The sequence below is a fragment of the Pituophis catenifer genome, unplaced genomic scaffold (assembly GCF_029215685.1).
Source record: "Pituophis catenifer annectens isolate HBS135680 unplaced genomic scaffold, rPitCat1.0.hap2 SCAF_15, whole genome shotgun sequence".
NCBI lineage: Eukaryota > Metazoa > Chordata > Lepidosauria > Squamata > Colubridae > Pituophis > Pituophis catenifer.
Window position 1 is genome coordinate 4,068,458 of NW_027256895.1, and position 27,813 is coordinate 4,096,270.

The 27,813-nt window shown below is 46.8% G+C and overlaps 1 protein-coding gene across 1 annotated transcript; it reads right to left on the reverse strand.

Annotated features, from left to right (window-relative positions):
- Positions 1-771: 771 nt before the first annotated feature.
- CPNE6 (copine 6) lies at positions 772-26,875 on the reverse strand. The gene is given in 19 exon segments (XM_070954779.1): positions 772-954; positions 2,614-2,803; positions 4,842-5,075; positions 5,189-5,322; positions 6,007-6,058; positions 6,160-6,214; positions 6,956-7,089; positions 9,557-9,616; positions 10,916-11,002; positions 12,318-12,416; positions 13,792-13,881; positions 15,938-16,021; positions 20,856-20,930; positions 22,475-22,549; positions 24,170-24,358; positions 25,251-25,424; positions 25,846-25,850; positions 26,732-26,800; positions 26,803-26,875. Coding segments are annotated over 18 exon segments (1,812 nt in total). The 3' UTR covers positions 772-954; positions 2,614-2,680.
- Positions 26,876-27,813: the final 938 nt, after the last annotated feature.

The window sequence follows — 27,813 nt, forward strand, 5'->3', positions numbered from 1 at the left end:
ACCTTTCACCAATATTTATTTATCTTACACACTTCCTTCAAAATCAATATCCAAATTTGGGAATAAAACTCCCTTTTGAGAGTTAAAATTTCCACCACCAGTCAGTGAAAATGAATAATTTTTTTCCCCTTGGCAAAAAAATAATAAAAATCAGCATTTTTTAACAGCCGGGTAGTCCTCAGTTTACGACCGCAATCACTGATCCAAATTTCCTCACCGTTGAGCCAAGCGGCGGTTAAACGACTCGCCCCGGATTTTTATAACCTTCATTTGCTACCCTTCTTCAGCAAATCACCAGAGATGGTCGTTAAATGAACCGGTGGTCGTTAAGCGAACCCGGATGCCCCCATTGACTTTGACTGGTCGGAAATCGGCCGGAAAAGGTGACGAATGGCGATTATACGACCCCGCAACCATCGTAAACGCATGTCAGTTGCTAATGCCTGGATGATGTTCATGTGACTGGGGTTAATGCTGTGAGGGTCGTAAGTGCGAGGATTGGTCATAAGTCGAGGATCTGCCGTAAGTATGAGGATCGGATGTAAGTGCGAGGATAGGTCGTACGTGTGAGGACTTGTCCTAAGTCACTTTTTTTCAGCGCCGTTGAGACTTCAGTAATTGAACGCTCGTAAATCAAGAACTAGCCCAGGCAAGAATCGAGAATCTCGGGAGGATTTCACGGTGTTTATTAAAGGATGTGGGGGGTCAGCCCCGGCAAGCTATTTTGGGGGGGTGGGAGGGTTTTCAGGCTAAGATCAGGGAAGGCAGAGAAGGGGGAACTTTGAGGGGGGGGGTTGCCCGATGCCCGTGGTGCCAGCTGACGTCCTGAGTTGTGTTCGGAGGCCTGAAGCCGCAGAGGATGGAGGCAGCTCCCCGTTCATTCGATCTCTTTTTTCCCCACCCGAAGGGACTGGAGGCTGGAAGACGGAGGTGTGAGGACAGAGAAACAGGCACCTGGGAGAGAGAGAGGGTGGGAGGGAGAGGGAGGGAGAGACAGAAAGAGAGAGAAAGAAAGAGAGACAGAGACAGAGAGGGAGGAAGTGTGTGTGTGAGAGAGATAGAGAGGGAGGGAGAGAGATAGAAGGGGAGGGAGGGAGAGACAGAAAGAGAGAGAGGGAGAGGGAGAAACAGAGGGTGGGAGGGTGAGTGGGAGAGGGAGGGAGAGACAGACAGAAAGAGAGAGAAAGAGAGACAGAGACAGGGAGGACGGGAGAGAGAGAGAGAGAGACAGAGGGAGGGAGGGAGAGAGATAGAGAGAGGGGGAGGGAGGGAGAGACAGAAAGAGAGAGCGGGACAGGTAGAGACAGAGAGAGGGAGGGAGAAAAAGACAGAGGGGGAAGGAGAGACAGAAAGAGAAAGAGAGAGAGGTAGAGACAGAGAGGGCGGGAGGGAGGGAGAAAGAGAGAGGGGGGAGGTAGAGACAGAAAGAGAAAGAGAGGTAGAAACAGAGAGTGGGAGGGAGAAAGAGAGAGGGGGAGGGAGGGAGAGACAGAGAGAGGGAGGGAGAGATAGAGAGGGAGGGAGAGACAGAAAGAGAAAGAGAGACAGACAGAGAGGGAGGAAGGGAGGGAGAGAGAGAGAGAGAGACAGAGAGGGAGGGAGGGAGGGAGAGAGATAGAGAGGGGGGAGGGAGAGACAGAAAGAGAGAGAGGGAGAGGTAGAGACAGAGAGAGGGAGGGAGGGAGAAAGAGAGGGGGAGGGAGGGAGAGACAGAGAGAGGGAGGGAGGGAGATAGGGAGGGAGGGAGAGAGAGACAGAGAAGGAGGGAGGGAGAGAGAGAGACAGGGAGGGAGGGAGAGAGAGGGAGGGAGAAACAGAGGGAGGGAGAGAGAAAGACAGAGAGGGGAGAGGGAGGGAGAGACAGAAAAGAGAGAAAGAGAGACAGACGCAGGGAGGGAGGGAGGGAGACAGAAAGAGGGAGAGAGCGGGAAAGAGAGAGGGAGGAACAGAGAGAGGGGGAGGAGGAAAGAGACAGAGAAAGAGAGACAGCAAGAGAGAAGGAGAGAGAGGGGAAGGGAGACAGAGGGAGGCAGAGAGAGGGGGAGAGAGAGCGCGAGAGGGAGGGAGAGAGAGAGAAAATGATGCACAATGGTCATTTGCAAAGTTTGCCGATTCACACAATCCGCTAACCCCTACCCCCGGGTTCTTCCAGTTGGGGGAAAGCTGTACAGATGACCTCTGGAGTCCCCAAGACTCCCCTGTTTGCCACGCGCCCCGTGGCTGTTGCCCTCCTGCCCTCTCTAAGGATCGTGGGGTCGTTTCCCGCCAAAACCATTGGTTTCTCAGCCAAACACTAACAAAGCTGGCTAGAAATGGAGGCCACAGGCCAGGTTCAAGATGGTGGCGCCGGGCTCTCCTTTTTGAGAACCGCAATTCCCAGCATTCCGAGCTCTGCCGCTCGGAATGCTGGGAGTTGAAGTCCCCCTCATTCTAAGAGGCAGGCCTTCTGGAGTTGGTGCAGGCCTCGGTCTCTCATTTTTTTTCGCTAATTCTCACTTTTTTCCACCGCTGTCCCCCCAAAATTCATATCTCTACCTCGCCCCTCACCCCCCCACCCCCCAAAAAAACAGCTTCTTGGCATCTCCAAGTCGCCATGTTGCTTTTGATACTCACATTCAGGTGCTGGGCAGATCATGCCCTCAGGGTGGAGGGGTGCTTGGAGTGGGGGGGCGGGGGGGTCTCACTGGGGCAACGGAGAGGAGGATTTCTGTGTCCCAGGGGGGATTCCTTTGGCCCCGTAATATTCCACCACCTGTTTGGGGACTTCAGCCAAAACCGTCTTGGCCAGAGCATTGGGGCCAGTCTGGGAAGAAAAGAAAAAGACGAGTGGGAAGGAAGGGAGAAAGGGAGGGAGAGACAGAGGAAAGAAAAGAGGGAGAATGAACGGAAGAGAGGGAGGGAGAGAAAGAGAGAGGAAGGAAAAGAGAGAAGGGAGGAAGGAAAAGAAAGGAGGAAAGGAAAAGAATGAGGAAGAAGGAAAGGAAGGAAGGAATGGGACAAGGAGAAGGAACGGAGGGAGGGAGAGAGGAAGAAAAGTAGAAAAAAGGAAGGAAAGAAAGAAATATAAAGGAGGAAAGAAGAAGGATGGAGGAAGGAACAAAGGTAGAAGGGAGGGAGGAAGGAAGAGGACAGAGAGAATGGAAAAAGGAACGGTGATAGAGGGAAGGAATGAGACAGAGAAGGGAGGGAGGGAGGAAGGAAGGAAGGAGACAAAAGGAAGGAAGGAAGGAAGGAGAAAGAGAAGGAAGGAAAGAGAAAGAGAGAAGGGAGGGAGGAGAAAGAAGGAAGGGAGGAGACAGAGAAGGGAGGAAGGAAAAGAAAGGAGGAAAGGAAAAGAATGAGGAAGAAGGAAAGGAAGGAAGGAATGGGACAAGGAGAAGGAACGGAGGGAGGGAGAGAGGAAGAAAAGTAGAAAAAAGGAAGGAAAGAAATATAAAGGAGGAAAGAAGGAGGATGGAGGAAGGAACAAAGGTAGAAGGGAGGGAGGGAGGAAGAGGACAGAGAGAATGGAAAAAGGAACGGTGATAGAAGGAAGGAAGGAGAAAGAGAGAAGGGAGGGAGGAGACAGAGAAGGGGGGAAGGAAGGAGAGAGAAGAAAGGAAAGGAAGGAAGGAAGGAAAGAAGGAAAGAAGGGGACAGAAGGGAGGAAGGAAGGAAGGAGACAGAGAAGGAGGGAGGGAGGAAAAGAAAGGAGGAAAGGAGAAGAAAGGAAAGAAGGAAAAAGGAAAGAAGGAAGGAAGGAAGGAAGGAAGGAAGGAAAGGAACAAGGAGAAGGGAGGGAGGGTGGGGAATTAAAGTAGAAAAAAGGGAGGAAAGAAATATAAAGGAGGGAGGGAGGGAGGAGAGTGGAGGAAGGAACAAAGGCAGAAGGGAGGGAGGGAGGAAGAGGACAGAGAGAATGGAAAAAGAAACGATAATAGAGGAAAGGAATGAGACAGAGAAGGGAGGAAGGAAGGAAGAAGACAAAAGGAAGGAAGGAAGGAAGGAGAAAGAGAAGGAAGGAAGGAGAATGAGAGAAGGAAGGAAGGAGAAAGAGAGAAGGAAGGGAGGAGAGAGAAGGGAGGAAGGAAAAGAAAGGAGGAAAGGAAAAGAATGAGGAAGAAGGAAAGGAAGGAAGGAATGGGACAATGAGAAGGAACGGAGGAAGGGAGAGAGGAAGAAAAGTAGAAAAAAGGAAGGAAAGAAATATAAAGGAGGAAAGAAGAAGGATGGAGGAAGGAACAAAGGTAGAAGGGAGGGAGGAAGGAAGAGGACAGAGAGAATGGAAAAAGGAACAGTGATAGAAGGAAGGAAGGAGAAAGAGAGAAGGGAGGAAGGAGACAGAGAAGGGAGGAAGGAAGGAGAGAGAAGAAAGGAAAGGAAGGAAGGAAGGAAGGAAAGAAGGAAGGAAGGGGACAGAAGGGAGGAAGGAAGGAAGGAGACAGAGAAGGAGGGAGGAAGGAAAAGAAAGGAGGAAAGGAGAAGAAAGGAAAGAAGGAAAAAGGAAGGAAGGAAGGAAGGGGACAGAGGAGGAAGAAAGGAAGGAGACAGAGAAGAAAGGAAGGAAGGAGACATAGAAGGAAGGAAAGAAGGAAGGAAGGGGAAAGAAAAGGGAAGAAGGAGGGAGATAGAGAAGAAAAGAAGGAAGGAGACAGAGAAGGAAGGAAAGAAGAAAGGAAGGAAGGGGACAGAGAGAAGGAAGGGAGGAAGACAAATGGAGAAGGAAGGACTGTATAGGCCGAAACTCAAGGGCACAGGACCGATGCTCCAAGCAGGCCTTTAACCCCTCTTGGACCCCGGGGTCTTCTGGATACCCCCCCCACAATACCCCCCCCCCCAGCAGAGCCTGGCCCTTCCTTCACCTTCTTAAACTCCCTGACGGGCACGAACTGCACGATGTCCCGTACGGCCCGGCCCTCCTCCGTCTCCAGCATCCCGCGGTCCCCGTTCAGCTCCCGCATGTCGGAGAAGTCGGCGTTCCCGATGCCCACGATGATGATGGAGAGGGGCAGGCGGGAAGCCCGCACGACGGCATCGCAGGCCTCGGGCATGTCGCTCACCACCCCGTCGGTCAGGATGAGCAGCACGCGGTACTTCTGCGGAAGAGGGCAGAGGAGGGTCTCAGGGAGCCCCGAGGGGGGCACAAGGGGTGAGACACCCCCCCCCATTGCCCCCTTTGGGGTCCTAGATGACCCCCCTTGTCCCTTACCGTGGGCATCCCGCTTTTCTCCTCTTCGGCTGCAGGCCCTGCCACCTTGTTGATGATGGGCGCCACGTTGGTGGGGCCGTACAGCTCGATCTGGGGCAGGCAGCGCTTGTAAGCCTCGATCACCCCGAGAATCTCTGCCAGGGAAGGAAAGAAATTAGATTCCCACCAGATCTGGAATAGGTTAATTTCCTTCCTTCCTTCCTTCCTTCCTTCCTTCCTTCCTTCCTTCCTTCCTTCCTTCCTTCCTTCCTTCCTTCCCTCCCTCCCTCCCTCCCTCCCTCCCTAATATTTCCTCTTTTTAAAAATTCTCCTATTCCTTCCTTCCTTCCTTTCTTCCTTCCTTCCTTCCTCCCTCCCTCCCTTCCTTCCTTCCTTCCTTCCTTCCTTCCTTCCTTCCTTCCTTCCTTCCTTCCTTTCTTCCTTCCACTCTCCCTCCTGCCCCCTCCTATGGGCAATTAATTAATATTTTCTCTTTTTAAAAATTCTCCTTTACCTTCCTCCCTCCCTCTCTCTCTCCCTCTCTCTCTCCCTCTCTCTCCCCCTCCCTCCCTCCCTAATATTTTCTCTTTTTTAATATTCTCCTTTTTTCCTTCCTCCCTCCCTCCCTCTCTCCCTAATATTTCCTCTTTTTTAAAATTCTCCTATTCCTTCCTTCCTTCCTTCCTTCCTTCCTTCCTTCCTTCCTTCCTTCCTTCCTTCCTTCCTTCCGCTTTGCCCAAGGTTTCCAATCCCCCAAATCTTTCTTTTTTTAAAAAAAAATCATCAGCTGGCACTAGAACGCAGAATTCCACCCCACAAAAAATCACAATTCTTCCTACTTTCGCATTCGGGGTTCTCCGGATCGAAGTTGATGGCGAAATCGTGAGACACCTGTCCAAGAAAAGAAAAATGAAATAAAATAGGAACGAGGAGTCGAATGAGGAGCACCAAAAAGGGAACGATTCGGCTTCCTTGGATCTCAGGACTCGTACCTCGAAATCGGGAGGGATTCGCGCTCCGAAACCAAAGGCCGGGAACCGTTTATCGCTGGAAGAGAAAACGCTGTTTAGTTTTTCCATCCGGACAGGGGCCAGTTCTGACTCAGTCTTAGCAGAAGCAAGAAACAGACTCCTGGTCACGAAAAACCCCTCTTTATTTACCTCTTGAGAATTAATTGCATTCACACACCAAAAAGTCCAGCCAAGGAGTTAACTGTAGTAACAGACCTTATCAGTTCCTTGCGATAATTGCAAGGCCCGTGAGCTCCCAGCCGAAAGGCTGCAAATTAAGTTCTGGCATGCAGTCTTTGTGGTACGAAACGCAATGAGCAAAATCTTCAGAAATACGAACGGTTGTCTCCTACGATCACCACTCCCCTTTCCTTCTCTTTATTCCCCAGCCAGGGAGGGGCCGTTCAGCGTCCACCTATGCTTTGTTTCCTATGTCGACTCCTTGTCCTCCGTTGCTCCCCTCTCCTAACTGCTCTGTGCATACGAGCATCTGGAACAGGCCCCAGCTGTTCTTCCTCCTCACTCATCTCAGCCTCCAAAGGCAGCTGCCTCTCCGGTGGCTGGGAAATGTCAGATGGCCCTAACTCTATCTCTGCGTCCGACGCAGAGCATCCGTCAGAGCCTTCCCCAGACTCCAGCGCTGGCCCACGTTCCTCCCCAACCTCCTCCTCATCCGAGTCTGCCCCCAGCTCCGTTGGCAGCTGGCGGGCCACAACAAGGACAGGGGAATTCTGGGAATTATGGTTTCGACATTCCAGGCGCAAACTTATCTCTGTACCTGTCGTAATCCTGGCAGATCTCGCCCACGGATGACAAAGTTTTCAGGTATTCGTTGGGCTCCCGGGGGTTGATGAAATGGAGGGAATGTTCACTTCTGGGGTCGCCGTTGGAAGCTGTGAAGTCAATGGCTACCTGGGCAAGGGAGAGAGAGAGGGAGAGAGAGAGAGCCAGCGGTGTAGCCTAGATTTTCAGTAAGGCATTTGACAAGGTAGACCACAACCTACTTCTTGGTAAGCTGGAAAAAAATGTGGGATAGACAGCATCACGACCAGTTGGATTTGTAACTGGCTGACAAAGTGTACTCAACGAGTAGTCCTTAACAAATGGTACTACGTCTACATGGAGGGAAACAAGCAGTGGGGTACCACAAGGTTCTGTCTTAGACCCTGTTGTGGCCCGTATGCGGCCTGTGCAACTAGTAGTTGATTCAGACAGCGAGGAGACTGGTGTGGTGCTGCACCAGCAGCCTGTGCAGCTGTCACTCGAGTCAGACAATGAGGAGGCTGAAGAAGATGTGGTGCCAGAGGCGGGAATTCAGCCAGGGCCTTCAGAACCTCCAGAAGCTCACTTAAGTGAAGAGGACGAAGAGGGGGAGCCTCTTCTCGATGCACGGGCGCACAGAGCTGCCAAAATGCAGGAGTGGCTCCTCAGGAGGAGGTCTTCTCAAGAGTAAGGCTTGGGGCTAATTGGCCACTCCCTTAGCCTATTTAAGGAGGAATGCCGACTGAAGCAATTTGCAGGGAACAACTTCGTTCACATACCTTCGTGTCTTGTCTTGCTTATCAGCTTCCTGCAAATTGCTCTGGGCATTCTGCCAACCACAGTAAGCTTTCAGTTATTATTCTTTGAATTCTTGGCGGCTGTTAATGCAATTAATTAACAGCCGTTGTTGTAAAAGACTGGTTTATTTAGTAAACTAAGGTTTGAACGGACTTTGTGTGCGCTGCGTTCTTTGGGGTCCGTAGCTGGGGCAGAACAGGCCCAGGACTCTTCAATATCTTCATAAACGACTTAGATGAGGGAATAGAAGGAGAATTCATCAAATTTGCAGATGATACTAAACTGGCAGAAATAGCCAACATACCGGAAGACAAACTCAGGATCCAAAAAGATCTTGACAAACTTGAACAAATGGGCAAAAATATACAACAAAACGAAATTTCATGCAGAGGAAAGCAAGGTTTTACACCTAGGCAGGAAAATTCAAGGGTACAAATACAGATTAGGTGAAATCTGGCTCAAAAACAGTAACCACGAGAGGGATCTCGACGTCTTAGTATACAATCACTTAAACACGAGCCAGCCGTGTGCGGCCGGCAGCAGCCGAAAAAGCTAATACAATCCTGGATTGTATAAAGAGAGGCATAGAATCAAAATCACGTGAAGCATTAGTACCGTTTTATGAAGGCTTAGTAAGGCCACACCCCTGGAATCCTGCATCCAGTTTTGGTCACCACATTACAAAAAAAGACGTTGGGACTTTAGAAAAAGTGCAGAGAAGAGCAACTAAGAGGATCAAAGGCCTGGAGACTAAAACATATGAATAACAGCTGCAGGTTTTGCGTCTGGCTAGCCTAAAGAAAAGAAGAATTAGGGGGGACATGATAATAGTAAAAGGCGAAAGATTTATATGATCTGAAGAGAAACCAGATAATAGTATTCCAAGAGTAGTGCAGTGGCCTAGAGGTAGAGCTCTCCCCTCACAATCAGGAGGCTGTGAGTTCGATCCTAGGTAGAGGCAGATATTTCTCTCTGTCTGGGCACGATGAGAATATATCTGCTGAACAAAACTCCGTACTGGTGACAGGAAAGGCATCCGGCCACTAAACACTCAGCTCCATTCAGTTGATCAGACTCCACCCGGCAAGGGTCATTAAAAGAAGATGATGATAATAGCAGTATTCCAGTACTTGAGGGCAGTGGTAGGATCCTGCCGGTTGAATGACTCCTGCGGTTCGGTGATTGCGTGTTTCGCCTGACACGCGCACTCGCACAGTTTTAACAAAGCTAACCTTCCATGTTACTTCTGGGGAGTAACACAGCTGAGGTGCGGCAATCCGCTCTGCCGTGTGAATCAGCTGATAGGATAAAGGTAAGTAAAGCGAAGGGGAGAGTGGGCGGGCCCACCTGATTGACGGAGCGAACCGGTTCGCTCCCAACTGATTGTCAGAGCTACCGGTTCGCTCTCGGCTGACTGTCGGAGCGAACCGGTTCGCTGCCAGCTGAACGTCGGAGCTACCGGTTGACTCCCAGCTGATCGTCGGAGCGAACCGGTTCGCTCCCAGCTGAACATCGGAGCTACCGATTGACTCCCAGCTGATCGTCGGAGCTACCGGTTCACCTGAACCGGTCCGAACCGGCTGAATCCCATCCCTCCTTGAGGGGCTGCCACAAAGAAGAGGGGACCAAATTATTCTCCAAAGCACCAGAGGGCAGGACAAGAAATAACCAGGTTGGAAACCTGGAATTAAGGAGAAACTTCCTAACAATGAGGACAATTAACCAGTGGAACAGCTTGCCACCAGAAGGTGTGGGTGTTTCACTGGAAATGTTTGTAAAACTTTTAAAAACTTTTCAATTAAAAAAAAAAAAAACTTACCGTGAAGGAGATCTGTAAGCCACCCATGATGTAATCCAGAAAAGTGTGGACTTTCTCCATCTGCAGAGAAACAATGATGGTAAGGATGTGACGGTTAGCCATCTTCCAAATCTTTGCTTTTTCTTCTTCGGAACCCGAAATATTAACCCAGCTAGTCCACAACTGACAACATTTCACTAAAGGACCGTTCGAAGTTACAACGGTGCTGAAAAAAACAGGACCTTTTTTTCCCCACACGTGTGACCGTTTCGGCATCCTCGTGGTCTCGTGAGGTAAATCTGGGATGCTCGGCGACCGACTTGCATTTCTGATGGTTGTCGCAGAGTCCCAGGGGGTCACGTCGCGATTCCCTTTTAGCGACCAGCAATGTCAACAGAAAGCTGGATTCATTTAACAACCGTGTGACGAAATTTAAACAACGGCAGTTAAATTTACGCTTCACGGCGGCAGCAAGGAAGGAAGGTCGTAAAATGGACCGTAGAACTCACAACAACCGTCTTGCTTACGGGATTCCCCTTTCGCGACCTTCTGACGAGCAACGTCAATGGAGAAACCGGATTCATTTAACAACCGGGTGACTCATTTAACGACGGCAGCGAATCCGTTAACCAATGTGGCAAGGAAAGTCGTAAGGAAAGACGGCAAAATTGACTTTGAACAAATTTCTCACTTAGCAACATAAATGTGGGGTTGAATTGTGGTCGTAAATCGAGGACTACCCCTACCAACACCCCAGAAACAAGGTTGGTCAACTATGGCAACTCCCAGAATTCCTGAGCCAACTATGTATCTCCATGAAGGAATATAGGTAGTCCTTGACTTATAACATTCATTTAGCGACCGTTCACTAAAGTTACAACAGCCCTGAAAAAAGTGGATTCTGACCTTTTTTCACACTTACGACGGTTGCCGCACCTCCTACGGTCACGTGATCAAAATTCAGATGCTTGGCAACGTCAACGGGAAAGCCTGAGTCACTTAACAACGGCATGACTAATTTAACGACGGCAGTGATTCGCTTAACCACTGCGGCAAGGACGGTCATAAAATGGGGGAAACTCACTTAACGACCGAGCTTCCGAGCAGCAGAAATTTTGGGCTCAATTCTCGTCGTAAGTCGAGGATTACCTGAAGATTTGATCGGTTATACCTTTCCAGCAGTTGAAGCCTGAGATATGATCCATAAATTTAGAAACATGTTTTTTTTTCCAAGCATAGGAATATTTTTTTTTATAATCAGAAGAGTGAATTGCTGAGCTGTTTGAGAATTTCAAAGTTTTTAAAAATAATTCTGCTTAAGGTTCCATCTTCTTCTTACCTAAACCAGGCCGGAGAAATTATGACTGCTAAAAAGCTCACCTTGCATTGAGTGAGGACGATATATCCCGAATTTTTGTAATTTTTCTTCTTTTCTTGATACTTGTGGTTAATGCAATCCCATTTCACCTGCCAAGAAAAAAAATAAAATCGGATTATAATGCAAATTCGGGCTTCTGCTCGTCAAAGGGTTGGACTAAGATTTTGTTCAACGAACCCCAGCATTAAAAAACATGTTTAATTTAGGTTTTTGTAAAATATGTAAGTTCCTAAGGGTCGATTTCCCCACAATATAAATTACTGACGGTATACAGGTGGTCCTTGACTTATGGCCGTTATTAAACAAATGTTCCTTCCTTCCTCCTTCCCTCCTTCCCTCTCCCTTCTTCTCTCCCACTTTTTCTTCCTTCCTTCCTCCCTTCCCTCCTTCCTTCCTCTCTCTTTCTCTTTTTCTTTCTTTCTTCCCTTCCTTCCTCCTCCCTCCCTCCCTTCCTTCTTTCCTTCTTTCCTTCTCTTCTTCTTTTTCTTCCTTTCTTCCTTCCTCCCTTCCCTCCCTCCTCCCTCTCTCTTTCTCTTTTTCTTTCTTCCCTCCCTCCTCCCTCCTTCCCTCCTTTCCTTCTCTCCTCTCTCCCTCTTTTCCTTCCTTCCTTCCTCTTCCTCTTTTTCTTCCCTCCCTCCTTTTCTCCCTCCCGCCCTCATTCTTTTTTCTTCCTTCCCTCCTTCCCTTCCTCCTCCTTTCCTTCCCTCCTTCCTTTCTTTTTCTTCCTTCCCTCCCTCCTTCCTTCTCTCCCTCCCTCCCTCCCACCTTTTCTCCCTTCCTCCCTTTCCCCTCCCTTTCCCCTCTCCTTCCTCTCTCTTTTTCTCCCTCCCTTCGTTTCTTCCTCTCTCTCTCCTATTCTCCCTCCCTCCATCCCTCCCTTCTTTCCTTCTCTTCCTCTTTTTCTTCCTCCCTCCCTCCTTCCTTCCTCTTCCTCTTTTTTCTTTCTTTCTTCCCTTCCTTCCTTACTCCTTCCTCCCTCCCTCCCTTCTCTTCCACTTTCCTTTCCTTCCTCTTTCTCTTTTTCTCCCCTCTCTCTCTCCCTCCCTCCTTTCTCTCTTTCTCTTGTTCTTCCTTCCCTCCTTCCCTTCCTCCTTCCTTCCTTCCTCTTTCTTTTTCTTCCTTCCCTCCCTCCTTCCTTCTCTCCCCCTCCCCCGCCTTTTCTTCCTCCCTCCCTCTTTCCTCTCTTTCTCTTTTTCTTCCTTCCCTCCTTCCCTTCCTCCTTCCTTCCTTCCTCTTTCTGTTTCTTCCTTCCCTTTCCCCACTCCTTCCTTCTCTCCCCCCTCCCCCCCGCCTTTTCTCCCTTCCTCCCTTTCCCCTCTCCTTCTTCTCTCTTTCTCTCCCTCCCTTCGTTTCTTCCTCTCTCCCTCCTTTTCTCCCTCCCTTCCCATTCCAATCCCCATTTACCTCTTCTCCGGAGGAAACCTGGAGCATCTCTTGAAAACTTGTGTTGAATTCCCCGATGTAATCGTGCTTCCCGCTGGAATCGTGATCGTAAACCACACACTGGAAAATCAGCCGGGAGAGAGTGACAAAGCCAGAAATACAGAGCAGAATTTAGCTCCGAAAGGAACTGCCTTTAAATCCAATTAAAAGTCAGGTTTCATGGGGTTTTTTTTTCCTCCAGAGAAATAAAAACAGATGGAAAATTGGTTCTGCTTACTGAGCCGCTTCCTTGGGGTTTTCCTAACTGTTCATGGTAATTTGAGATTATTTTCAAGATCGAATGCAGTTTTTCTCTCCAACCTGGCCGAGATTAATTCTGGCCATTTGAGTTTAATTTTCAAATCTAACGGAGTTTAGATTTTCTTTTAAAAATACCTTTAAAATATAGCTATGGGTAGTCACAATTGGCTGAATTTTCATTGCTGGGCTAGGTCATTAAGTGAGTCGCACCCCAGGTTACGACTCCGGTGACAGTTATTCTGCAAATCACTGCAGTTGGTAAGTGAAACCGGCGGTCGTTAAACGAATTTGGCTTCCCGGCTGTCAGGAGAGATGCTGCAACCATCATAAATACAAGCCGGTTGCCAAGCACCCAAATTTGATCACGTGACTGTCAGGATGCTGAAATGGTCATAAGTATGAGGACCAGTCATAAGTCACTTTTTTTCACTGCCATTATAACTTTGAAATGGGTCGCTAAATGATATGTAGAATGAAAAAACTTTTTTTCATGATGGACTTTCAAGGCAGCCAAAAAACTTTGAAAATCGATATTTTGCACTCAAGTTCATCCTATTCCTTGCCTTCATTTTCTTTCTTTCTTTCTTTCTTTCTTTCTTTCTTTCTTTCTTTCTTTCTTTCTTTCTTTCTTTCTTTCTCTCTCTCTCTTTCTTTCTTTCTTTCTTTCTCTTTCCTCCCACCTTCCCTCCCTTCCCTTCTTCCTTCCTCTTTTCTTTCTTTCTTTCTTTCTCTCTCTCTCTCTTTCTTTCTTTCTTTCTTTCCTCCCCCCTCCTTCCTTCCCTTCTTCCTTCCTCTTTTCTTTCTTTCTTTCTCTCTCTCTCTCTCTTTCTCTCTCTCTTTCTTTCTTTCTTTCCTCCCCCCTCCTTCCTTCCTTCCTCTTGTGTTCCTTTATTTCCTTCTTCCCTCCTTCTTCCCTCCTTCCTTCCTTCTTTCCTCTCTCCTTCCTTCCTTCCCTCCCTTCTTCCTCCCTCTTCTGTTCCTTTATTTCATTCTTCCCTTCTTTCCTCTCTCCTCCCTCCCACCCTCCCTCCCTTCCCTTCTTCCTTCTTCTTCTTTCTTTCTTTCTTTCTTTCTTTCTTTCTTTCTTTCTTTCTTTTCTTTTCTTTTCTTTTCTTTTCTTTTCTTTTCTTTTCTTTTCTTTTCTTTTCTTTTCTTTTCTTTTCTTTTTTTAAAATACGGCTCGGAAGAAACTTACCCGTATAGGCCTGTCGGGATCACAACTGCACAACGATTGCAAAGAGATTCGGAAAGGTTGCCACCGAGGACTGAGATTGTTCTTCACCACCTGATACACAAAAAGAGATGATAGGCCCGTTTTTTCGCTTTCTTGGAGCCTGGGGAGGGTGAAAACAGCCTTCCCTACCCCCCTGTAGGTCCTCCGGAGGCCAGAGACAGCCCGTTTCCCAACTTCCGGCGGGTCCGGAAGGCCCGTTTTTCGCTCTCCCCAGCTCCAGAGTCTTTCTAGGAGCCTGGGGAGGGTGAAAACAGCCTTCCCTCCTCCCCCGAGGCCCTCTAGAGGCCAGAGACAGCCCGTTTCCCAACTTCCGGTAGGCCCGGAAGGTCCGAAAATCGGCTTGCCAGCATGCACATGCGTGCTGGAGCTGAGCTAGGGCAATGCTCGCGTGCCCACAGATATGGCTCCGTGTGCCACCTGTGGCACGCGTGCCATAGGTTCGCCATCATGGTTGTAGGTCATCTAGTCCAACCCGCCACCCCCCACCCAAACGTCGGGTGAGAGATTTACAAAAACGTGACTCCTGAGAAATTGTCTTCCCCCCCCCCCCCCGCTCTAAACCGAAGCACCTGTTCGAATCCCTGGGACAGGTCTCCTTGTGTGAGTAGGGGGTTGGACTAAATGACCTCCAAGGCCCCTTCCAACTCTGTTACTGTTACCCGTCCTCTCTTCTTTTCAGTTTAGCTTCACAGACTTTTTGATGGCGGCTCTTAAAATCTACTATGTTTCCTACCGCAAAAATCCGAAAAGGGCCTTATCCAAGCAAGCCTTTACAACCTATATTTTCCTCTGAGGAAAGGAAGCTGGGTTTTTGCATTTTATTCTCTCTTTTCCGTTCTGGCTCGCTTCGCTCGGTGTTTTCCTCAATTTTTGAACTGCACGAGTGCAAATTCCTTGAGTAAAATTGGACTCAATTTTATTTCCATTCATTCATTTACTAACTCAATGATAGTATATTATATAGGTCAGTGATGGCTAACCGTTTTTCACTCTCCACTGGCTCCAGAGCCTTTCTAGGAGCCTGGGGAGGGCGAAAACGGCCTTCCCCAGCCCCCCCAGCCCCTCCTGAGATCGGAAATGGCCCATTTCCCAACTTCCAGTGGGACCGGAAGGCCTGTTTTTCACTCTCCCCAGGCTCCAGAGGCTTTCTAGGAGCCTGGGGAGGGCAAACATGGCCTTCCCCAGCGCCCCCCGGAGACCCTCCTGAGACCGGAAATGGCCCATTTCCCAACTTCCAGTGGGACCGGAAGGCCCGTTTTTCACTCTCCCCAGGCTCCAGAGCCTTTCTAGGAGCCTGGGGAGGGCGAAAACGGCCGACCCCCCCCAGAGGCCAGAAACAGCCCATTTCCCAACGTCTGGTGGGCCCGGAAGGCCGGAAAATCAGGTGGCCGGCACACGCATGCGTGCTGGAGCTGAGCTAGGGCAACAGCTTGCGTGCCCGAAGATATGGCTTCGGGCCATATCTTCGGGCACATGGATGGATGGATGATCTATCCATCATCTATCCATCCATCCATGCCTCTATCCATCCGTCCGTCCATCTGTTTGTCGTCGATCATCTATCTATCTATCCATCCATCCATCCATCTATCCATCCATCCCTCTATCCATCCGTCCGTCCATCTGTTTGTTGTCTATCTATCTATCTATCTATCTATCTATCTATCTATCTATCTATCTATCTATCAATCTATCTATCACCTATCAAAATCTATTGGCTGCCCATCTTACCTCAGGATAACTCTGGACAGCTTACAATCACAAAAGATAAAAAAAATAGTATAAAATTCAGTTTATTTTACGTACTTTACTTTCTTTTTTCAAATTTCTTGGCCGGCCATCTCATTTCGAAACGACGCTTGGGCGTTTTGCAGCATTGAAAGCATTGAAAATCACCAAAGGGCGAATATATTTCTAAAACATTCCTTAGATCGAACGGATCTATTCGGATAGCCGGTGCCTGCGGAGAGGTTTGCAAAGCCTCTCCTTGCTCCTCTCGGTTCCAGCCTGTTTTAATTTTTTATATCTTCATTTCCTCCCCACCCCCCTTTTTTTTTAAAAATCCCCTCCCATCAAATTCTCCGGAGGGGCCTTGTAATATCCTCACCTCTGTCCTCCAAACCAGATTCTCCGACTCGCCAACGCTAACTTTATATATTTCCAGGAAAGGATCGGATTTGCTGAAGAAATCCTGGAAAAAACAAGAAAAAAAGGAGAGCAATTTTTCAAAGAGTTACGGACGAAGCAGCCATTTTGTGACACCCGGGGGAGCCAAATCACAACAATCCAGATGTAATACATCACACCAGCTGTTCTCACACGGCACACCGGAGGTCCTTTGAGGTCCCCTAAGGCACCCTCGCCACCTTTCTAAAGGCGGTCCTCGACTTACGACCACAACTGACCCTCCTGTTCCTGTCGCTAAGCGAGACATTTACGTCAGCTTTGCCCCGTTTCGTGATCTTTCTTGCCACGATTGCAGAGGGGGTATTCAGCCGGTTCGGACAGGTTCGGCTGAATTGGTAGCAGTGACTGCGGGTGGGGTGGAACTGTCTACCCACCGAGACGTAATGCCGTCCTATTTAGTCACATTTTTGAGGGCGAGGGCATGCGCAGAAGGCAGATCGCATGAACCCCCCCCCCCGGGACATAGCAACTGTCATAAATATGAGTCAGTTGCCAAGCGGCTGAATTTTGATCACATGACCTGTGGGGATGTTGCAACGGTTGTAAGTGTGCCAAACGGTCATAAGTCGCTTTTGCGGTCCGTCGTAACTTCGAACGGTCACTAAATGAATAAGTCAAGGACTGCCTGTGGATCCCCAGCGTAATAATAAACCTTAAAGTCTTCCATAGCTGGCTTGGTGTTAAAGAATACAGCTAGTCCTCGACTTACAACAGCTCGTTTAGTGACGGTTCGAATTTACAATGGCACGGGGGGGGAAAAAAAATAAACTTCTGACCGTTTTTCAGACTTAAGACCCTTGCGGCATCCCTATGGTCACGTGATCTAAAATTCGGAAGCTTGCCCACTGACTCCTATTTATGACGCTTTGAGGCATCCCCGGGGTCAGACGATCCCGTTTTGCGACCTTCTGACGAGCCACGTCGATGGGGGAAGCCCGATTCGCTTAACGACGGTGTGACGCCCGTCCTTGAAGAAGTGACCAGAAAGGTCGTCAAATGGACCTTTCGTTCACCGAATGAACGTCTCGCTTAGTGACAGAAAAATTTGGACAATTGCGGTCGTAAGTCGAGGACTGCTTGTATTTTATTTAATTCTTTCTTCGGTCGTTCTCGGAGCTCAATCTCTCAAAATAGGCAAAATATTTAGCCATTTCTCCTCCTGATTTTTTGGGGAGATCTCCGAAGATTCCTGGGGACGGAAGAACGGAAAGTCAAACGCACGCAGGGCTGAAAAACAATTTTCGCCCAGCGGTGCACAAAGAATTGCATTTTTAAGTCCTGCGGAGAGCAGGTTTTCTCCAAATGAGCTCAGCTCCCCTGGGAAATCCGCAGGAAAACAGGCTGGCCAAATTAAATGGGACATCCAGAAAACTGACGCAGCTGCATCGCACCAGCAGCTCTCACAACCTTGCGAAACGAAGAAAAGATGGCGGGAGGCACCACGGCGGCGCAGATATGAAAGCGGAGGAAGATTGACAGCCTCTCCCAACGGCGAGAAGAACCAGCGGGCTGCGTCGGCCGACTCCTAACCAATAATCCTGTTTAACGGGATCAAAACTGTGCAGTGTTTTTTCCCCCCCAACCTGGACCACTTTAAGAGGGGATGACTTCAACTCCCAGCATCCCCCCGGTCTTGACTGAGGAATTCTGGGAGTCGAAGTCCGCCCCTCATAAAGTGGTCCAGATTGACAAACACTGAGCTGGAATGCTTCTGAGCACGGAAAGTGTTTTAGCAAGATGGATAAACCATTTTAAGCCAGGTGGACTTCAACTCCCAGAATCCCCCAGTCTTGACTGAGGAATTCTGGGAGTTGAAGTCCGCCCCTCATAAAGTGGTCCAGGTTGACAAACACTGATCTGGAGTGCTTCTAAGCACAGACAGTGTTTTAGCAAGATGGATGAACCGTTTTAAGCCAGGTGGACTTCAACTCTCAGAATCCCCCAGTCTTGACTGAGGAATTCTGGGAGTCGAAGTCCGCCCTTCATAAAGTGGTCCAGGTTGACAAACACTGATCTGGAATACTTCTAAGTGCGGACAGTGTTTGAGCAGGATGGGTGAAACATTTTAAGATGGGTGCGTGGACTTCAACTCCCAGAATCCCCCAGCCTTGACTGAGGAATTCTGGAAGTCGAAGTCCGCCCCTCATAAAGTGGTCCAGGTTGAAAAATCACTGATCTGGATTGCTTCTGAGCATGGGCAGTGTTTTAGCAAGATGGATGAACCATTTTAAGCCAGGTGGACTTCAACTCCCAGAATCCCCCAGTCTTGACTGAGGAATTCTGGGAGTCGAAGTCCGCCCTTCATAAAGTGGTCCAAGTTGACAAACACTGAGCTGGAATGCTTCTAAGCATGGACATTGTTTTAGCAAGATGGATGAACCATTTTAAGCCAGGTGGACTTCAACTCCCAGAATCCCCCAGTCTTGACTGAGGAATTCTGGGAGTTGAAGTCCACCCTTCATAAAGTGGTCCAAGTTGACAAACACTGAGCTGGAATGCTTCTGAGCACCGACAGTGTTTTAGCAAGATGGATGAACCATTTTAAGCCAGGTGGACTTCAATTCCCAGAATCCCCCCAGCCTTGACTGAGGAATTCTGGGAGTTGAAGTCCACCCTTCATAAAGTGGTCCAGGTTGACAAACACTGAGCTGGAATGCTTCTAAGCATGGACATTGTTTTAGCAAGATGGATGAACCATTTTAAGCCAGGTGGACTTCAACTCCCAGAATCCCCCAGTCTTGACTGAGGAATTCTGGGAGTCGAAGTCCGCCCCTCATAAAGTGGTCCAGGTTGAAAAATCACTGATCTGGATTGCTTCTGAGCATGGGCAGTGTTTTAGCAAGATGGATGAAGCATTTTAAGCCAGGTGGACTTCAACTCCCAGAATCCCCCAGTCTTGACTGAGGAATTCTGGGAGTTGAAGTCTGCCCCTCATAAAGTGGTCCAGGTTGACAAACACTGAGCTGGAATGCTTCTAAGCATGGACATTGTTTTAGCAAGATGGATGAACCATTTTAAGCCAGGTGGACTTCAACTCCCAGAATCCCCCCAGCCTTGACTGAGGAATTCTGGGAGTCGAAGTCCACCCGTTGTAAAACAGCCAAGGTTGAGAAAGATTGCTTTAAAAGGCAATTGACAATTTGCGGGGGGGGGGGGGGAATCTAACCAAGCAGATCTGTTTGTGAAAAAACGGAATCGTTCCAAAGGATGCCGTGTTTTTGTTACGCAACCTCAAATACGTTGTAAAAATAAATATATTCTTTGCCCCACTGGGAGCAGCCATCTAAAGTTTGGAGGAAATCCATCAGAGATTCAATTCATACCAGAGGCAGAATTTGCATGCCGGAAAAATTCACACACAATCGCTTTAGATAACCAAGCAGATCCAGCTAACAAGAAATCCGTGGCAGTGAGGATAATTTAATGTCATTTAAACAAATTGAATGCTTCCAAGACCAAGATGATTAAGGGACTGGAGGCTATAACATATAAAGAGCAATTGCTGGAATTCGTTATGTCTCGTTTAATGAAAAGAAGGATTAGGAGAGACATGATAGCATCTTCTAATATTTGAGGGGCTGCCACAAAGAAGAGGGGGTCAAATTATTCTCCAAAGCATCTGAGGGCAGGACAAGAAGCAATGGATGGAAACTAAACAAGCAGAGAAGCAGCCTAGAAATAAGAGAGAAATTTCCTGACAGTGAGAATAATTAACCAGTGGAACTCCTTGCCTCCAGAGGTTAATAGGGGTGCTCCATCGCTGGAGATTTTGAAGAAGAGACTGGACAGCCATTTGTCTAAAATGATATAGGACAGTGATGCCTAACCTTTTTCCCAACTTCCAGTGGGACCGGAAGGCCCGTTTTTCACTCTCCCCAGGCTCCAGAGCCTTTCTAGGAGCCTGGGGAGGGCAAAAACGGCCTTCCCCACGCCCCCAGAGGCCAGAAGCAGCCCGTTTTCCAACGTCCGGTGGGCCCGGAAGGCCGGAAAATCAGGTGGCCGGCACACGTATGCACGCTGGAGCTGAGCTAGGGCAACGGCTCGTGTGCCCGAAGATATCGCTTCGCGTGCCACCTGTGGCACGCGTGCCATAGGTTCGCCATCACAGATATAGGATCTCATGAATCGGGGGTTGGACTAGAAGCGGTTCAAAACCCTAGTATAGGTCTCCTGTGTATAAGTATAATTAAGTATAAGTATAATTTTATTTCTATACCGCCCTTCTCCCGAAGGACTCAGGGCGTTGTACCGCCTATTTAAAAACACAAGACAAACATCAATTAAAAATTAAAAATTATTAAATAAATTATTACATAAATGTGTGAGCTGGGGGTTGGACTAAATGCCCTCCAAGATCCCTTCCAATTCTGTTTCAATTCAATTCAAGCTGTTTTTTTTTTTCCCCCGTTAACTTCGCACTTTATTCTTCCTCATTTAAAAAAGCAATAATCCATGAAATAAAGTTTGATTTAAAATGTTTAAGGCCTGGAGACTAAATTTAAAGAGAAGAACTGATTTTAAAAGGCCCGGAGACAAAAAAAAAAAAACATATGAAGAACGGTTGCAGGAATTGGGTATGGGCAGTCTAGAGTAAAGAAGGACCAGGGTATGACATGATAGCAGATCTCCAAGATCCCTTTAAACTCTATTATCCTGTTAACCTGCCTAGTTTAAAAAACAATAATCCATGAGGTAATGTCTGAATTTAAAATGCCGGCAATTTTCTAGGTTGCACAGCTCTCTTCTCAGCCGAAGAGTCCTGTGTGACACCTCAACCTCGACATTCCTTTTTTTTTTTAGGATTTGCTTTCTGGTTTTTTTTCCCCCGTTTCCCTTACCTTGTCATCCAGTTCTTGACCGCAAAATTCCAGTTGTACAAACTTATTGGTCGGGGAGACCTCTTCAGCTTCGATCTGCCGATAAAAATAACCCCCGAGGATCATTTCAAGAGAGGAAAAAAATATGCCATTTTCTTCAAATCGATACAGGTCATCCTCAAACTTACGACCACAGTTGGGAGAGCCGAATTTCTGTCAGGGAGTCGTTAAGTGAGTCACACCGGAACTCGTCACCATTTTGCCATGCAAACCATTGCAGTTGTTAAGTGAATCCCCCCGGTCGTTAAACGAGACCAGCTTTTTCCCCTCGCTGACTTTGTTTGTCGGAAGCCGCAAATGGCGATCCCATGACCCCAGGACACTGCAACCGTCATAAGTACATGCCAGTTGCCAGGTGTTCGAATTTTGATCATGTGATCGTGGGGGGGGAATGTTACCATGGTCATAAATATGAGGACTGATTGCAAACCTCCTTTTTTTCAGTTCCATGGTCACTTTGAACGGTTGCGAAAGGAAGGTCGTAAGTTGAAGATTACTCGTATTCCCGTTAACTTTTCTCAGTGATATTTGATTTTATCAAACAGTTTAATATATTCTGAGATATTACTCATTGGAACTAGGCACCCCACTTCTCTCCCACCCTATATTTGAAATCTGTGGGGCTTCAATTCCTGCGCACCAGGGGTTGACGACGGTCATTAGATGAGGTCAGGGAACAGTCTAGTTCAGGAGTCAGCAACCTGCGGCTCTGGAGCCGCATGTGGCTCTTTCACCCCTCTTCTGCGGCTCCCTGTCACTCAAAATAGGCGTCACAACCGCCAATGTGCGACACCCTCAGGCCCGCGATTTATTGAGCTTTTCAACTCCTGGTGGGCCAAGAAATGAATAAATCCAAGAAAAGAAAAGTTTCAGAAGAAAACAGAAGGTTTAATTCAACTACATATGCTAGTTTTGTGGCTGCTCAAGAAATAATCAGGCACGGGAAGGTTTTTGTGGCTCCCGGTGTTTTCTTTTCTGTGGGAAACGGGTCCAAATGGCTCTTTGAGTGTTTGAAGGTTGAAGACCCCTGGTCTAATTCAAATCCCTACTTTTCCTGTCAAGCACACAGGCCAGGCTACCTCACAAGGTTGTGGTGCAGATAAAATACAACAGAGGGGGAAATACAAACCACCTCCGGAAAGGGAGGTTGTAAATACTTGCAACATTACGAGAAGTATCTTGCTCTCCCGTTTCTAAAAGCCAAAATAGACAACTCTTGTAAGTAAGCCAAGCTGCACACCGGGGAAAGAAAGCTAAATGTTGATTACCAGAGGATGACATTGGTGGAGCCAAGGTCAGCTTCACCTAGCTGTTACGGGACTAAGGATCCCAAAGCAATATTGGCTTTCAATTAAAATAAATTATTGCTAGACCACCCAGATCGTGTTTCTGATCAGATAAATTTCTGATGATAATGTTTCCATTACTCCGACAATTCCCTGCATTAGGCCGTGTCCCCTCTCTCCCCCCCGCCCCCTGCTCCTTCTGAATTATCCTTGGTTTCCTCTCGGTCTTCTCTAAAATTAAGATTATTTCCCATTTCTCTTCCGCCCCTGCCCCTTCCCCCTGGATTTATCTACCGTGATGGTTGAATTCTCCAAAATCTCTCCGTTTGGCAACACCAGCTCCTTGGTGACTTTGGTTTGGGAGACAATCTGGAGATGAAAAGATAGAATTGGTGTTTGGATGGATGGATGGATGGATGGATGGATGGATGATTAGAAAGATAGGGAAAGGGTGATAGATAGATAGATGATAGATAGATAGATAGATAGATAGATAGATAGATAGATAGATAGATAGATATAGAGAGATACAGTAGATATACATAGATACATAGATACTAAGATGATTGATAGATAATAGATAGATATCTACTGTAGATAATAGATAGATAGATAAATAGATAGATAGATAGATAGATAGATAGATAGACAGGTGATACATAGATGATACATATACAATAGATAGGTGATAAATAGATACAAAGATGATTGATAGATAATAGATAGATATCTACTGTAGATAATAGATAGATAGATAGATAGATAGATAGATAGATAGATAGATAGATAGACAGATAATAAAGAGAGATAGATAGATAGAGATAGAGAAAAAGATAGATGATAGAATGATTGATATATAGATTAGATGGATGATACATAAATGGATGAGATAGAAAAATAGATAAAACATAAATAAAAGATATAGATAGATAGATGATAGATAGATAGATAATATATAGATAGATAAACGGATAATAAAGAGAGATAGATAGATATAGATAGATAAAAAGATAGATGATAGAATGATTGATATATAGATAATAGATGATAGATGGATGATACGTAAGTGGATGATAGAAAGATAGATAATACATAAATAAAAGATAAAGATAGATAGCTAGATAGCTAGATAGATAGTAAGCAGATGAAGATAAATAGATGATAGAAAGATAGAAAGATATAGATGATAGATTGATAATATAGATATAGATAGATAGATAATATGCATAGATAGATGTAGATAGATAAAAAGACAGATGATGGAATGATTGATAACAGATAATTGATAGATGGATGATACATAAGTGGATGATAGATAGAAAGATAGATAATACATAAATAAAAGATAGAGATAGAGATAGATAGATAGATAGATAGATAGATAGATAGATAGATAGATAGATAGATAGATATAGATAGTCAGTAAGTAAGTAGATGGATAAATAATAGATGATAGATGGTACAGTAGATGATACAGTAGATAGATGATAGATAGATAGATAGAGATGATAGATAGATAATATAGATATAGATAGATGGATAAACAATAATTTGTTGGGGCCAAATTATTTAATATGTTTTTAAATTGTTTTTAAATTTTATATATGTGTTTGTTTTATTTTTGGCTGTGCACTGCCCTGAGTCCTTCGGGAGAAGGGCGGTATAAAAATTAGATTAAATAAATAAATAAATAAATAAATAAATAAATAAACAAACAAACAAACAAACAAACAAATAAATAAATAAAATAACAAAGATAGATAAATAGATAGATAAAAAGATAGATGATAGAATGACTGATATAAAAATAACAGATTAATTGATAGATGGATGATACGTAAGTGGATGAAAGATAGAAAGATAAACATAAATAAAAGATAGATAAATGATAGACAGACGGACAGACCAAGAGAGAGAGAGAGAGACAGATAGCTAGAGAGAAAGAGAGAGAGAGAGAGAGAGAGAGAGAGAGGCAGATTCCCTTCCTACCTGCCCCAGGGAGCATTCGATGGTGCCCATCAGCATCCCAGACACACAGCCCAAGTCGGAATCACTTTCTCCGTCGGCATCAAAGACCTCGAATTTCAAATTTTGCATCTCCTCGAAGAAGTAATCCAGGGCAAAGACGTGAGCGAAAACGGGGTTCCGGGAGCCGTGCAGGACTTCCGAGCGCCCCACCTGGGAAGGAGGAAAGGAGAGGTGGATGCCAGTAAGCCCAGAGGGGTCCCTGTTTGGGAGAAAGGCTGGGAAATGTTTTTTTTTTTAGCAAACGTGGGAGCTTTGATTCAGCTGTGCCTTTAAAGCCGAATATCGCATTTACTGGGTTTATTTGATGCTTGCAAAACAGTTTTTTTCTCAAGTTTAGCAACTTTAAGACGGGCGGACTTCGACTCCCAGAATTCCCCAGCCAGCCTGTTTTAGAGGAGCGGTAAATAAAAGCAAAGCTTATTTTTTTTAGTTGTCCGTCAAACACCGGTGAGATACAGACAGTGGTGGGATTCAGCCGGTTCGGACCGGTAGTGTGGCTCCGGTGCTTTGCCGTCCTATTTAGCAGTGTTTTTTAAGCCGTGTGCATGCGTGCAAGTCTCTGGATACAGCTAGCCCTCGACTTACGACCGCCATTGAGCCCAAAGTTGCTGCTGCTAAATAAGATTTTAAGTGAGTTTTGCCCCATTTTACGACCTTTTCTTTCCACGGTTGTTAAGTGAATCAGAGTCGTTAAGTTAGTCAGAGGGTCGATAAGCGAATCGGACTTCCCCGTTGACTTTTACTCGTCCAACGGTCGCAAAAGGGGATCACGCATTTCCCTCCCGCCCCGGATGCTGCAACCGTCATAAATATGAGTCAGCATCACAGCCTCTGAATTTTAGACCACGTGACCGTGGGAAGGCTGCAAAAGTCGTTAAATGTGAGAAAAGTCCCTTTATTCAGTGCCATCGTAACGGTCGCTAAATGAAGTCGAGGACTATCTTCTACCTCTGTGAAATCAAAGAATGTGACTTTTTTGCAATTGACCGACGGGAAGGTTGTCGATGCCCAGATGTTTTTTTTTAAAAAAATAGCCGTATACCTCGTTCCACTGTCCATCGCTGAGCAGCTGGATAACCAGACAGGGATCCGGTTTAATGTTGGCTTCTTTGTCCGGCAAGTTCCAGCAGGAAACCCGGAGTTCGACCCGAGACGCCCCCAAAGCCACCGGCTGGGAATCGGCCCCTTCAGACATGACCGAACCTAAAAGGAAAGAAGGAGAGAAGGAGAAAAATAGGAGAAAAATAGATGGAAGGACGGGCCGGTCGAAGATCTCCCCGCGGGGAGATGGAAAAGCAAAGAGAAGTGAAGAGGCCTAATTGGCTGTGTGGATGATGGGAAGTGTGATCCTGCAGATTTAGAAGCGGCCTGCGTTAGAGGAATTTTAAGAAATCCACCCATTTTAAGATGAGTGGATTTCAAACATGGCTGGCTGGGAGATTCTGGGAAAGGGAAAGGGAAAGGGCTTAATTGCTGACTGGGAATATTTCCTTCCTTCCTTCCTTCCTTCCTTCCTTCCTTCCTTCCTTCCTTCCTTCCTTCCTTCCTTTCCTCACTCCCTCCCCCTCTTTCCTCCCTCCCTCCCTCCTCCCTCGCTCCCTTCTTCGTTTGTTCTTTCCTTTCTTCTTTCCTCCTCCCCACCCTCTCTCCCTCCATTCTTCCTTTGTTCCTTCCTTCTTTCCTTTCCTTCCTTCCATCCCCTCATTGAGAGGACTTGAGCACTGAAATCCAGAGGCTAGAAAGAGGAATGGGAATGGAAGGGAGGGAGGGAGGGAGGAAAGAAGGAAGGAAAAAGGAAGAAAAAGGAAGAAAAGAGGAAGGAACAAGGAAAGAAGAAAGAAAGAAAAGAAGAAGGGAGGGAGGGAAGGAAGGAAAGAAAGGGAGGAAGAAAAAACAAAGGAAAGGAAAAGGGGAAAGGGGAAAGAAAGAAAAGGGGAAGGAACAAAGAAAAAGAAAGAAAGAAAAGAAGGGAGGGAGGGAAAGAAGGAAAGGAAGGAAGGAAGGAAGGAAGAAAACACAGGAAAGGAAAGGAAAATGGAAAAGAGGAAAGAGGAAAGAAAGAAAAGAGGAAGGGACAAGGGAAGAAGAAAGAAAGAAAGAAAAGAAGGGAGGGAGGGAAGGAGGAAGGAAAGGAAGGAAGGAAGAAAAACAAAGGAAAGGAAAGAAGGAAAGGAAAATGGAAAAGAGGAAAGGAAAGGAGAACAGAAAAGAGGAAAGGAAAGGAAAATAGACAAAAGGAAAGGAAAGGAAAATAGACAAAAGGAAAAGAAAGGAAAATGGAAAAGAGGAAAGGAAAAGAGGAAGGAACAACGGAAGAAGAAAGAAAGAAAAGAAGGGAGGGAGGAAGGGAAGGAAGGAAGAAAAACAAAGGAAAGGAAAGAAAGAAAGGAAAATGGAAAAGAGGAAAGGAAAGGAAAGAGGAACTGGGGATCCATCCATTTGGAAGGATAAACCCAGCATGGCATTCCCATTGATGCCAACTCCAGCCAGAGGTCCGGGATGGATGGGTGGGAGGGGGGGGGCAGCCTCTCTGAGCCGGGTACCGAGGGATGGACGTGGGCACTGTTTTCCTGGCAGGCCACGGGCCTTTCTGGGGCTTGTGCCCCGTGCAACCTTCCTCTCCAGCTCCGGCCACGGGATGGGAACGCGTGGGAGGCCAGCTGGCATTTTCAACTTGGCACCTGCATTTGGTGAGCCCGCGGGGTGCTGAGTCAGCTGCCCGGCTTTTGATTTATTACATGGGGATTTGGGGGGGTGGGGTCGGCTGCCACGGGGGGGGGGATGTGAGTCAGGTCCAATCCAGGATCTTCCAGCCGCAGCAAAAAATTAAAAATTGTTTCAAGATGTGTTTTCCAATCTGGACAGCAGCGAGTAAAGATTTCAAGGGATGTAACCAGAGATGGGATTCAGCCGGTTCGCTCCACTTCGGGAGAACCGGTTGTTAACTTTCTGAGCAGTTTGGCAAACTGGTTGTCGGAAGAAATTATTAGGGCAGAGAACCGGTTGTTAAATTACTTGAATCCCACCACTGGATGTAACATGGTCAGTCTGAACCCGGTTAAGATTTCCAGGGATGCAACATGGTCAGTCTGAACCCGGTTAAGATTTCCAGGGGCGTAAAATAGTCAATTGGAACCCGATTAAGATTTCCAGGGACGTAACATGGTCAGTCTGAACCCGGTTAAGATTTCCAGGGATGTAACATGGTCAAACTAAACCATAGTTAAGATTTCCAGGGACATAAAATGCTCAATCTGAACCCTGTTAAGATTTCAAGGGATATAACATGGTCAGTCTGAACCTGGTTAAGATTTCCAGGGATGTAACATGGTCAGTCTGAACCTGGTTAAGATTTCAAGGGATGTAACATGGTCAGTCTGAATGCAGTTAAGATTTCAAGGATCATAATATGGTCAATTGGAACCCGATTAAGATTTCCAGGGACGTAACATGGTCAGTCTGAACCCGGTTAAGATTTCCAGGGACATAACATGGTCAGTCTGAACCCGGTTAAGATTTCCAGGGATGTAACATGGTCAGTCTGAACCTGGTTAAGATTTCCAGTCACGTAAAATGCTCAGTCTGAACCTGGTTAAAATTTCCAG